The 13,136-nt window shown below is 36.8% G+C and overlaps 3 protein-coding genes across 3 annotated transcripts; 1 reads left to right on the plus strand and 2 right to left on the minus strand.

Moving 5' to 3' along the window:
• Positions 1-3,198: 3,198 nt before the first annotated feature.
• HETIRDRAFT_309175 (uncharacterized protein) lies at positions 3,199-4,158 on the plus strand (the record flags this gene model as incomplete). The annotated part of the gene is made up of 5 exons (XM_009544162.1): positions 3,199-3,279; positions 3,329-3,492; positions 3,567-3,726; positions 3,783-3,969; positions 4,022-4,158. 5 exons carry the CDS (start codon positions 3,199-3,201, stop codon positions 4,156-4,158), a joined length of 729 nt encoding a protein of 242 aa, XP_009542457.1.
• A 69-nt stretch (positions 4,159-4,227) lies between these two features.
• HETIRDRAFT_379633 (uncharacterized protein) lies at positions 4,228-5,253 on the minus strand (the record flags this gene model as incomplete). The annotated part of the gene is made up of 5 exons (XM_009544163.1): positions 4,228-4,640; positions 4,695-4,810; positions 4,859-5,015; positions 5,076-5,151; positions 5,200-5,253. 5 exons carry the CDS (start codon positions 5,251-5,253, stop codon positions 4,258-4,260), a joined length of 786 nt encoding a protein of 261 aa, XP_009542458.1. The 3' UTR covers positions 4,228-4,257.
• Positions 5,254-8,557: 3,304 nt separating this feature from the next.
• On the minus strand, positions 8,558-8,722 carry HETIRDRAFT_309807 (uncharacterized protein; the record flags this gene model as incomplete). Its single annotated transcript, XM_009544164.1, has 1 exon — positions 8,558-8,722. A coding segment is annotated over one exon (165 nt), but the record flags the coding sequence as incomplete, so codon positions are not given.
• Positions 8,723-13,136: the final 4,414 nt, after the last annotated feature.

Below are 13,136 nucleotides of genomic sequence, written 5' to 3' on the forward strand. Positions count from 1 at the left end.
ATTACCTAGAGACATGATTCTAATCCTCTAGTACTTATTAATGAGCCTATATATATCTGTAACTATCCATCTCTTATTATTACCTAATCCTAGGTAGAGCCTGTAAATTGAGTTGTGAAAGTCCCAATATGTTCTTGTGGGATTATAAAAGGTCATTAAAGACTTCCAAAGCTTATATGTGTCAAAATCAGCAAAGTAGCATGCATATTTCTTTCACTCTATCTTATCAATAACTACTAAGCAAGAAAAGTGGAAATTAAGGTTAGCAAAGTAGCAACAAAGTTCTTGAGGGTAATCAGGGTTAAATATTAGAGCAGTGTGATTGCCATAAGCTAGCATAGATAGATAAGGCATAGAGATAATCTCAAGGATTAAAAATTGCCAAAAAGTTATATCTGGGAAAATTACACTTCTGATTATGCTCAAATTCTCTATAATTATATAGAATTTCCACTTATTATTATTATGAATTTTTATCTTTCTTTCCTTCTTCTCTCTCCCCCCTCTCTCTTTTTATCTATAGCTTATAAAGGTTAATTATCTTGAATTATGCATAATCAGCTCTAATCATATATAATTTCCATTTAAATTTTTCAAAAAATAACACTTAACCAAGTACTAGGATTACTTACTAGTATTATGGTTATCTATAACTTTTTAACAGAGCTTAGCTATAGAGACTATTAGTTAAATATTTATGCCTAAAATTGTACTTTATAACAAACCTGTCCTAAACCAGAGTTGAACCTATAACCTTATACTTGCAAGCACTTTAGCAAAATGCTTTAAACTACTAAGTTATAAGGTCTAATTTACTTAGCTTGGTAATTCAAATATATAGACACATTTTAGACAGTCTTAACATATTTAATTCTATTTAACTTTTATCTTTATTTTTCTTATTTATAAGTAAGTTGATAAATACCCTAAATAATAAGTCTTTTAGAATGTGAGTCTAAATACTAGATACTACTACTAAAAGCTGATAAGACATTGAGAATACACTCTATATTAGAGGAAAATATTTATAGCACTTACTCAATCTGAAATTTAGGGATATAAAATAGTAATTTGAATAGTGCTTTCTTATAAGACTCTAGTAGTATAGACAGCATTATGTTGATTTGCAGATTTGATCATGATTATAATTACTGGTAATCAGATAAAATATATCATAATTGGCACCAATTAATATTGTTGATAGTTATGTATGATTGTGATTTAATAAGAAGGAAGGGTTTTCCAAATGCTCAGTAGAAGCAGACAATCTGTTAAGTAAAAAGATACACACTATAAACCTGCTCCCTATATTTAACTATGGCAATAATGTTCCCATGCCTCCTTACTAATACAAAATGTTGGTAGGTTTATTAATTGAGGCCTTTCTTTTGTTAGGGTGTTATAAGGGAGACAATAGAATATAGAAGTTTAGTTATGAGCTTATTTAGTTGAATTGGTTATGCTGCATTAGCTATAACCCTACTGTATATAGAATACAAAAAAAACAGTATTTCTTGATTAGATAAATTATACTGTATATAATGTCATAATTTTTAGCACTAATATACACAGCTTCTAGTAAAAATGTTTGCTATAAGCAAGGCACTACTAACACAGTCAGCATTTTCCTAGTAGAATTACCTTGCTTGTCAAGGTCTTTCCACACCCTGATATTCCTTACATTATTTGCAAGATTTTGCTAAGTTAGAAAGTTTTTTTAGTACCTAGATACAAATAGATACCTTTTCTAGTATAGCTATGGCTGATGTGTGTGGCTGACTGCTTATAGCATCATTATTTCCCTAGAGTTACAGATAGAATGTGAGGATCACATTCCATTTTTTGAAAGTGATTGAAATCTGCATGCTTCAAAAATACTCATGTGTGCTCTCATAGGCCACCATTATGTGTATAAATTTTCTTGAAAAAGAAAAATGTGTGCCAAGGTGCAAAATTGCTAAGATACTAGGGTAGAAAAGGAATTTTCTAAGAGATGCTCAAGATCTTTCAGATCCTAGTGTATAACTACCAATCAAGAAAATACTGAGCTATAAAAAAGTTCTTAGGACAGCTATTAGTGTCTCACATTCCACAGCAAAATATTGGTAATGAGTAGTGAAAAGAATGACAAGAAGCTTAGGTCACATGATAATTAGTCATACTTTTGTTCAACTCTACTGTACATTCTCTCTAGAGCTGCAACTGTGGGGTCCAATTATGAACATGACAGCATGTGACCCAATGGTTAGAAAAATTGCAGCTCTTTGTTTTTGCCTGTCTTCAGATGTCCCTTTTCATTCATGTCTCAGCATCTTGGTATCTCATTTTAGAAACACAAAAAAATGATGATCTGCATTCTAAGAAGCTAAGGTAGGTATATGCTAAGATTGGGGAGGGAAAGATGCTGAAATGAGGCCACTACAAAGAAAACACAAAATTGTTTGCAACTCCGGAAAAGTGACAGTATGATTGGTAATTGTTATTGGATATGTGGCTGCTGTGGCTGAAGCAGCAAGCATAGCCAAACTGTGGCATGCCATTTTGGGGCTTGCTGTGGCTGATGTGGCTGAAATGGCCCGTTTTGTTGATTTGTGGCTGATGTGGCTGAAGTTATAAACATAATCAAAAGAACTCATATGTGCTTCCGGAGCATATGTATCAGCAATACCAAGATGCTGTTGTTGATACCCTGGTGCAAGCCAGCAAGGACTGTGTTGACAAAAGGATACATGGAGAGCTGCAGACACCGTTGATTAGTATGATAGCAATGATGGATGACAAACAATTTAAGATAGAAATGAACAAGACAAGGATAAGCGAGTGAGAGAAAATATCAAGACATACCATTGTGAATGAGCCCTCAACATTCAACAATTGTCGCCTAGCAGACGTTCAGCAGATAACATGCAAGTGAATGATCAATTGGCAAACAATGGTACTGATGAATGTAACACCCTCAAGCAAGGTCTCACCGATGCAGTCGGCAATTCTTGAATTCTGAGGTAGGACCGGCATAGGAGCTCGTGTTGGGTCAGTATCGTTTCCCACACTGTCCGGACAAAAATGGAGCAGTTCGAAATCAATAACAAAACCGGGCGGTGGTGTATTCCGCTTGGTAAGCATGCGGCCATAGCGTAGGATCACATGATCCAGGTCAGGAGTCAACAGGGCGGGAGAGACGAGACTGCTATGACTGCTATGTCTGCTACAAGCTTTCGGGCAGCCTCTGGACGTGTCCATCTCTTCAACCTCCACCCAGCTCAAGGCTCCCAGCACACAGTCAGTACACCTGTACTTGTCTTTCCAGCTGCTCTAATTGTTATTCCAGCAAAAACGCCTCGGTCGAGGTCGTAGTTCTGGGTTGGGAAAGACTTCCGGTCGCGGTCACAAAGGCCAGAAGGCACGGTCAGGAAATGGGAAACCAAAAGCAGGGTTTGAAGGTGGACAGACGCCTATCTCGAAACTGTTCCCGAAGCGCGGTTTCTTCAACCAGTGCGTGTACCGTGTCCTCGTCTGCCCTTCAGGTATAACTTGACTTCCCGGCGCCTTCTGGATACGTACGTTAGGAATGGAAAGACATACGCGCCAGTGAATTTAGACCGCCTAGCGCATTGGATAGCTCAAGGACGACTTACGTCGAGTGCAGAAAATCCTATCACCGCACGCGAGCTGGTAGCGAGTGGATGTGTCCATAATGTGCACGACGGCATCAAGCTATTGGGCGATGTATGTCACTCCTATAGATCGAAATAAGGGCTGAACTTATGACATTTCTCGCGTAGGGCGCTGAGCAACTAAACGTCCCTGTACACATCATCCCGTCACGGGCTTCCAAGAGTGCAATCCAGGCAGTCGAGAAACTTGGCGGTTCTGTCTACTGCCAGTATTACAACCGCCTTTCGCTGTACGACTGCGTCAAAGGGCGCGACGACCGAACACCAGCTGCTCCTACACGTCGAGAAGATATCAGTACGTCTAGCTGTTTCTTCTCGCGCTTCTTGCTCAAATAGTTTCTCTGTAGTGTGGTACACTGACTGGAAGAACCGCGGTTATCTTTCACCCATGAGCATAACAAAGATGCCCTTCGTAGAGGAGCGTTGGAAAGATTTGTCGAGGCAGCTCACAGCATTCCAGACAGAGAAGTTTGAAAAGAAATAGCTCATACAGTACACAGTTTTTTTTCACTCTACGTCGACTGTTCAGTCTCCGTAAAGGTGGCCAGCAATTGATGATAGTGCTGTAATTGCATTCATACGGTCAAGAGAGAGATTGTGACTGCTCGAACGACGCAGAGGGAGAACGAGATCGCGATCTGGAGGGACTACGCGACACGTACCGCGAACCAGCATCTGACGCCGTGCTATCGCTATGACTGAGACTCCGTCCTCTGCCGCGGATCATCTCGTCGGCACTTCGGCTGCCACTCCTACTCCTACTCCTGCTACCACTGCTGCTCGTGTTTCTGCCACGATCAATCTTGCCTTCCATTGCATCCAGAAGTCGGCTTTTTCGTGGTCCCAGATCTCCTGCTTCTTCAAGCATCTGCCTTTTGGGTATGCGTGGAAGAATTATGTCGCAGACGCGCTCATCGTTGAGCAGTTGGTCAACAAAGTCGTCGATGAAAGTAATGTTATTGCCGGCTATGAAGTGCGCAAATGAGGTCGTGGCATGCATACAGTCAGTCAAATGCGTACTCGTGTTCCGATAGCGCAATTTTCTGAAATCTTTGAGCAATGGCTCTAGCAGCTCATACACGTCCGATGCTCCAAACGTCATCCGTATGTATATCGCAGTCAATGCTCTCAGATACCTGCAGATCGTATTAGCGAATAGTGGTAGCATAGATACTGGTCCGCACTTGAATTCATCCGCCTGGAGATACTCCAGTAGAATTTCTTTCTCCGGCTGTATCTGGAGCAGTTTGAGCAACAAGCATAGGAACTCAGTTGGACGCTGATTGCCATAGACTCCCCCAATACAACGCAATTCGAGAGACTTGTCAATGAGAGTTTCCGCTGTGTAGAGAAAATCCAGATAAGCAATGTACGAAAGGCATATCAAAGCACAAAGCAAACCTGTCAATGCAAAGCAGTGTTCTTTCCAGAAAGACGATTCATAGATACGATTGCGGATTACAGTCTCGACTAGAAACTAAATGAATAAGAGACATGCAGTTCTGTGAATTGGGAAATGACATACCTGCGGATTTTGGCCGTGAATGGCTTGTGCGCCTCGAACGGTTGTGTTAGCCATGATGGTGTTTAGGTATCCGGACTATCCAGAAAGGACCCCGGCATACCCCAGCGGAGGTCTGATCCTGATTTTGGCGGGTGATTACGGCATTTCCGCCCGCATAATTGAAGTAAGGTATTACACAGCCGGACACTGTTCTGAGAAAATTCTTGAAACCCCACGGTTTAGGAATGTTTTATTTTGTCCTTGATGAATTTCTACTTAGAGAAAAATAAAAGATTACTAATTCAAGGAATATTCTATTCTATTGTCTAGAAGATCTTCAGTTCTAGATATTTCATAGATCTTGGATTTGGACCATGCTATCCAAAAATATTCATTAACCAATCATTTTCATTCTATTTGTCTATGTACATTGGTATGATATCACCCCTAGCCTCTTATCTGCATTATAGCTATATGCTGCCATCAATGAAGCACCAGCTGCATCAAAACCATCATGATATTCCCACCATCCACCAAAATTGATTGTAATATGTTAAACAACAAGATAGAGCTAAGAATGACTGGGCTAAGGAGCATTGTGTACTTGTATGAGTGATCAAGCATCATAGTAACTAGGGGGGCAGATGAATACAAGAAAAAGGAAGTGTATACATTGGTACTTTCCCTATTGTGTCTGGAATGCTAGAATTGCTTTATACAGGTACTTTCTAATTGTTCCAGTGTGCAAGTTTCCAGCTCCCCAGTAGATTCACTAGATATTCTAGAAAAATATATTTCTGGCATTTCTAGCATGCTCGTGTGAGTCTGCCAAGAGTTGACTAAGTATATCAAAATAAAGAATGCCAAGCCAAGATCTAAACCAACAAGCTATTGCATAACAACAAAGGACTACAACTACTACACCAAACAAGTGATAAATACACCAAACAAGTGATAAATACTTAGGTGGTGAAAAAAATATGAGTACATTAGCTAGACTTAGCGAAATTTTGACTTATCCCTCAAGAGAACTATACTATTTTGTATTTTTGGCACTTCTCACTTACTAGAAATACAACATGTTATACATGAAGATAACTTTATGTGATTAAAGAGTCCATCAAATTTTGTTCCAAGCTCATATCTTATATGCTTCAATTAAAAGCACAAGTATATCTTAAATAGCCTAGCCCCCAGATAGTTCCTAAAGACTATATTTCCAGATATATCTGAGAGCATCTATAGAGTAAAATAAACTATTGAATTTTACTTATATAAGACATATTATATCCTTAATCAGTGAAAAGTGCCCAAAAAGTGAAATATTGTAGTTTTTACTAGGGATGAGTTAAATTTTCACTAAGTCCAAAATACCTCAGTATTTAATACTTGTTTGGTACAGTAGTTATAGTCCTTTGTTGTTGTGCAACAGCTTGTTGGTTTGCATCTTACCCTGGCCTTTTTTATTTTGACATACTTAGTTAACTCCAGCCAAACTCATACTAGCACACTAGAAATGCTAGACATGCTAGAAGTCTGAACCCAATGAATTAGCATATCTAGTATGCCAAATAGCTATAAAACTATTGATGTATTGGAAGGAACACTTACTATTAGACCCATTAATGGATACTATAGAAAAGCTGATGGCAAGCATGTATAAGGAATCATATGGGACTATCACACAGTAATATATCAGCATTAAGACAAGACAAGAAGTATATTCAGTATATATAGATATTAGCCTAGATACAGTGTAGGAGGTATAACATATACCTAGAGGGATATATTGTTCTAATTGAATTATGTGGTCTTATTTTTAGCAATAACATCTATTTTAATATGGCATAAGTGTCATCTAGTCTGTATTGGTAAACATAGTTCTAAGGCATATAAGGGCCTAGGTATAGAGGAAGGATGTAAGTACTGATAAGAATAAGAAGAAGAAAGGAAACATGCTAACCTTATCCACCACCTGCCAAATACTAGCAATAAGGATAGTAGCAGTCATACCTGGCCTTGCACTTGTTGGGCAGCAGTAGCATGAGTAGTAGTAGCAGCAACTACAATTTCTCAGGCTTGCTATAGTAGGTGCTATCAATGACTTCTGGCTTGAACAGCCTTAGAGACAATAGCAGGCTCAAGATTTCTAGGCTTAGTATGTTTGTATACATATTGTTACCACAATAGCATGATGCTGTTATCTCTCTTAGCAATGTACATGAGCTTCAACACTGACACTCTTTATAAGAACTACAATATCTGCAATAAGTATACCTACATATACAATAGTAATAGTAATGCCAAGTTGGCAGTGGGCCCATAATAACAATGGATAGGGCTATATTTGGACATAACTGTATACTCTATTCTTACTCCTACCATAATATAGCACACTCTAAATTATGCTCAAAATAATGTTCATTTATTATATGAGTTGGTACCTGTAATAAGGCATGGGCCTCAAAGATGCATCTGACTTACTAGGCAGTTCTAAGATTTACTATAAGACTTTTAGTTCTACAAATAAATTTTGATATATTTTTGAGGTCAAGCTATTAAGTTAGCAAGACAAAAAGAGGAAAATAAGAAAGGTCTTTTAGTCACCTATCAACCTAGGTTACTAGGACTTATAAAAATCCACTATTTATTTGAGCAATGAAAAACATTCTATTTAAAAACTTAGAAAATCTTCATTTTTGCAGCATATATTGGGCTTATTATAGGTCTTCTGGAATTATTATAAGGAATATTAATGAATTCTTAAAAAGAGAGAGTTTCAATAGTTTCTAGGAATTTTTGTATAATCTTTTAATACAAGAGAATTTCAAATTTCTCTAAAATTGACTTTTGAAGAATGATTAAAACTTATGGTTTGTCATATAGGCCTCACTCATACTCAATAATATTATATAGGATAACTAAGCAGTAACATATAGTATCTAACTGAGAGTTATCCAATAAAATAAGAAGAAGTACAGCTATAGAGTAATACAATAGTGTATAATATAGGCAATGATATGAATATAATTAAGAGTAATACTATTAGTATTATAAACCTAGAAAATTGCCTGAGTAGTAGAAAGCTCTTGTATAATAATATCTGGTAAGACACAATGGCCATAATACTTTTTTGCTACTCATGTAGCCTGCTTGCCATTTAAACTACACTAGTATATATTCATAAATTGGTGAGAATAAGCAGCAAATCTAGCAAATGCATAAATTAGAAATGCTGGTATCTACTCACTTAAAACACTCACCACTATATAAAGTCTATAGAAATAGTATCTAAAGCTATAATAACTATTTACTCTAAATCAAGTTTACTAGAAGATTTTGACAACTCTTGGTATATACACTTAGCAAAACTCTAGCACTATTTGATGGGATTTAGCTCACAATGAAACTTTGGAAGAAATACCACTTGAAATTTATAAGATCTGCAATGTATCTTTAGCAATGATTCAATGGCAGCAAAGTTAGGCTTATTGTATAGCAGACAGTGGCAGTAACAACCATAAGCACTAGGTATACACTTGAAGTTTAGACATTCTACAAGCAGATTGTTAATATTAAACCTATGCTCCTAGAAAATCACTACCATGCCCTTAAAAAGGCCTTCCTTCTTATGGCCAAATAGGTAATACAGACAGTATCCACTTTATATCCTCCTCTTTATAGCAGGTGGCAGCAATATGGACTTCAACAAGTATTTGCAATAAGGCCTCTATTTAAGCCTTCTACCTAAAGATACTAGACTAACAAATCCTCTATCTAACATTGATCCTACAGTGTTACATAAAAACAATATCATATAGAAATCCAACCACTCTTAAAGCATATACAGCACTACCACCACTAACATCAAAGATTTATGGGCTGAAGAAGTTAATAAAGATACATATGGTAGCATAATAATGCTTGTCTAGATGATCATTGCCTCCAAGGAGTTAAAAGATACCTTATTTTAGAAGCTTGCTGTTTTTGCAGCTACTATATACAAATTCCTTTTTTTCTATTCTAACTAAACTAACTCTGCTTTTCATGATTGAACAATTCTCATACATGTCAGATTTATCTTTACAGTTCTATCTTAAAGATTCATGACATCCTCAGTATCAACATAGATTCCAACTAGTCCCTATCACCCAATGCCAAGGTCTATGGCATAAATATCCATTTGACTCTTCCATATACTAATTATTCATTATTAAACAAATATCAAGAAATATACTCATGCATTACTCACTCTTATACAGATAATAGGATACAAGGGTAATGGTTATATTTAGTGAAGGTGAGCCTTGATATTGTATAGATTATTCACAGGGTCTATTAATAGAGTATTATTGTCTCCATTAGAAAGTTCTGTGCATGCTGGGAGGTTCTGGGCTTCCTTCTAACTGGAAAGTAACCCTATAAAAAGCAGAAAATTAGCATATTGATTGGGAAAGCTACGACAGAATACTGTTCAATCTTAAAAAAGTGAGTAAGTTTACTTAAATCTGCTCACTATATAGAGAACCTGATCTGCATATTAGCCAAATCAAACTCTTGATTGATGATTAGGAAAATATAGCTAACCTTGCAGAATCCATTAGAGCCATAGCCAACATCAAGGTAATCCTTGAGCACTAGTGCCAATATGTGTACTTGGTACACCACTTTTCCCTTCTTCTATCTAAAACAGTCCTGTAAAATCTAACTTTCAGAGTTCTTGATAGTGAGAGTTGCTGATTAAGAACAGTGATCAAGGCTACTAGGATTATGTCAATGCTAGCCTCAAAAAGATTCATGAGGATGCATATAAGAAGTATCCCAATGATACTAAGGCTAAGAAGCAGGCTATTAAGCCATTAGGCCTATCATATGCTATAAGCACTAAGATTGGGTTCCCTAGGCTATTTAAATGGTAACCATCCAATAGATAAGGATTACTGTTGACCTTGTCTTCAAAGAAATGGATAAAATGATTCTCAATGATAGGGCTATGATCATTAGAGATGGGACTATCTTCCTTAATCCAATAAATAACTTCTGATGGATTCTGAGAGATGACATAAAAGGCAGTGAGTCCCTAATACATGGTAGTAATGTGAGAGTAAATAAGGCTTTGAGATGAATCTAGTGCTTTATCGGACTAAGTATAATACTTTGGATCTGGTAGAGTTTGTGATGTGTGAGCTAGAAAGGTAGCCAAATGCCAGACACAGTGCAAAGATCAAGTTGTATATGAAGTGAACAAGCTAAGCTTCTTAGAAGCTCATCTTAGCTATAAGTATATATAAGCTATTTAGGGCAGGATCAAGATCTAGTCTGTGCTTTTAAATACTAATCCATTTAACAGGTGTTAGGGGTTCTAAAAGATCAAGTTCTCAATCATGATTAGTAATCCACAGTCTTCAATATGCCTATGTATAGTAACAATGATAAATGTCTGTCCATATTTTTTAGCAATCAAGGCATCAATTATGATCAATATAAGTAAGTGTTTAAGCCCAAGCCCATGAATAAGTTATATACCATAAGTATTTATGCATAAGCATGTTAATAGTATTCAAGTAAGTCAATAGTCTGTGTCCAAGTCATGTGCATTGATAAGCATGAGTCCACTCTAGGCACCAATACCCCACTTTTGAAAGCTTTTTAGTATTCTTTGACTATTTGGTGAACTTAGGTTTGACCAATCCTAATCTATTTAGAGCTCTCAGCTATCTATTAGATACTAACTTTGTATCCAGACCTCTATATAGACATTCAGAGCAGTTCACAGTCATTTTATATATTTATTAGCACTTATAGCATTTGGGGCTGCTTACAGATTGTCATGGCCAGTCACTGATTAGTTTGGTATGCTTCACATCTTCGGCACACCCAATTATCTTCAGTGTTCTGAATCAAAAGCAGCCAAACACTTTGTTGACTTAGAATAGATCTGTCTTTATATCTCTTATTGTTCTTATGCCTTCTATTGATCTCTCTTTCCTTATCTCCAAAGCTCCCAAGTTTCTGACTAGTTTACCTATATGGCATATGGTTCTTATCTCCAGGTCCATGTGCACTCACCTTGGCAATCTCTCTACTTATTTAGACTTTAGAGCTATTGCTTCTTATCTTATATTGTTCACACTATTACTTCTTCATTTTCTTTACCTTTGACAGCTCTTGGCATGCATTTCCAAGTACTCTATGTCTCTGCCAATCTTCCCATCTTATGCCTGTTTAGACCTACTATAAAAAGGCATCTATGGCCTTCACAATAGACCAGCTTTAGCTCCCTCTCATTTAGATTGCATTTATATGCTTGCATTCATGAAACTTTGAGCCTTTGCCTTTTAATCCTTATTTATATTTTGCCCTTTGTTTGTATCATTGCATTTGATTGCAACCCTCTATCAGAGCCCTTATTATCTTGCTCTCTCCCTCTCATCTAGTTTGTTGTCCTCTACCAGTGTCCAGTGTGGCCTCACACTCATTTCTTCTCCTTTACATTCTAATCATATCCCAATCATGCATCACCTAGCTGAAGGTTTCAATCTTGGAGTTGTTTGTTCAGTCTATATCATATTCAACTGGTGTCCACTCCCTGCCAATTGTGTCAATGTCACTTTGATTGCAGCTATGCTTCAAATACTTCTAGTCATCCTGATCAATCCTGAACAAACATCACCCAGCTAAAGATTTTGATATTGGAGTTGTTTCCACACTCTAAATATTTTTAGTACACTCCCTTATTGGCTGTGGCATAGCTAACAGTTCCCTACATACTAAAACTAGCTCCTGCCTACCTATGCTTATTGGGGTATTTTTTGGGTGTGTTTTACACTCAGAGACATTACTAGCATATCAGTGACGAGTATAAGAGTGGGTTGCAGGCACAGAAAAGGCAACACTGTCTGAAGTGACACAGAGTTATTCTATGACTATTATATATAGATTATATTATGTACAATAAATATATCTATGCTCTAAGGGCATTATGTGTATGATGAGGGGCAGCAGCAGGTATCAGGACTAAAATAAACAGCCAAATATTATAATATTATATAAATATCATGAATATATGATAGTAATTTTTAGGCTAATACTAAATAGTGAACCAGATATATTCTATACAAGATAAATAGATAGTAGCCAGATGACCTGGAACCAGCCTAGTGCCATTTCAGTAATCAGGTGGGTAAGATACCTTATCCATCTAGATGGCATATATTACCAATCTAATAAGCTAGGGTTACTAGTAGCCTGGCTGAGACCCATTATTGCATCTAAGATATAGGGGATAAGTGTTAGTGGGAAAAGGCTTTATGCTATAGTAGGACATACCTAGTGCTAATATTGTAGAAGAATGTGGCACCCTTGTCACTAGTGGTTTCTACAATGCCAATAGCTAGAAAGTCAAGAAAGTTGCCATTGTTTATTGTTTAGGGGCTTATTAGCATCTGGAAAACCACCCCCTTGTATGAAGCTCTAATTAGCTATAATTGATGCTCTGCTATACTAAATTATGGAAGATTAGGATTAGACATTTTTAGCTTACCCCTCTTCTAAACCTGTTCTAATTAGACATAATTTTCCTAAATTAAGAATTATTAGGATTGATTATAACTTGAAATTTCGGAAAAATCATAATAAATCAAGCATCACAGTTCTTATAGCCTTCTTATAGAGTCATGTCTATAAGAGCACTAGTTCAATACCTAAACACAGAATATACCTTATAACAAACTTGCCTTCTGCCAGAGTTAAACCAATAACCTCATGTATACAAGCACCCGGAATAGATGCTCTAAGCCACTAAGCCACAAGGTCTAATATATAAACTTGGTAATCTAAATAAGTAGACATAATATAGGCAATCTCAGCATCTTTAATATTATTCAATATTCATCATTTCTCTATCTAATAAATAAACAGGGCAGTAAATGCCCAAAAAGTTAGGCCTTTTAGGATTT

Source organism: Heterobasidion irregulare (assembly GCF_000320585.1).
Source record: "Heterobasidion irregulare TC 32-1 unplaced genomic scaffold scaffold_02, whole genome shotgun sequence".
Lineage (NCBI taxonomy): Eukaryota > Fungi > Basidiomycota > Agaricomycetes > Russulales > Bondarzewiaceae > Heterobasidion > Heterobasidion irregulare.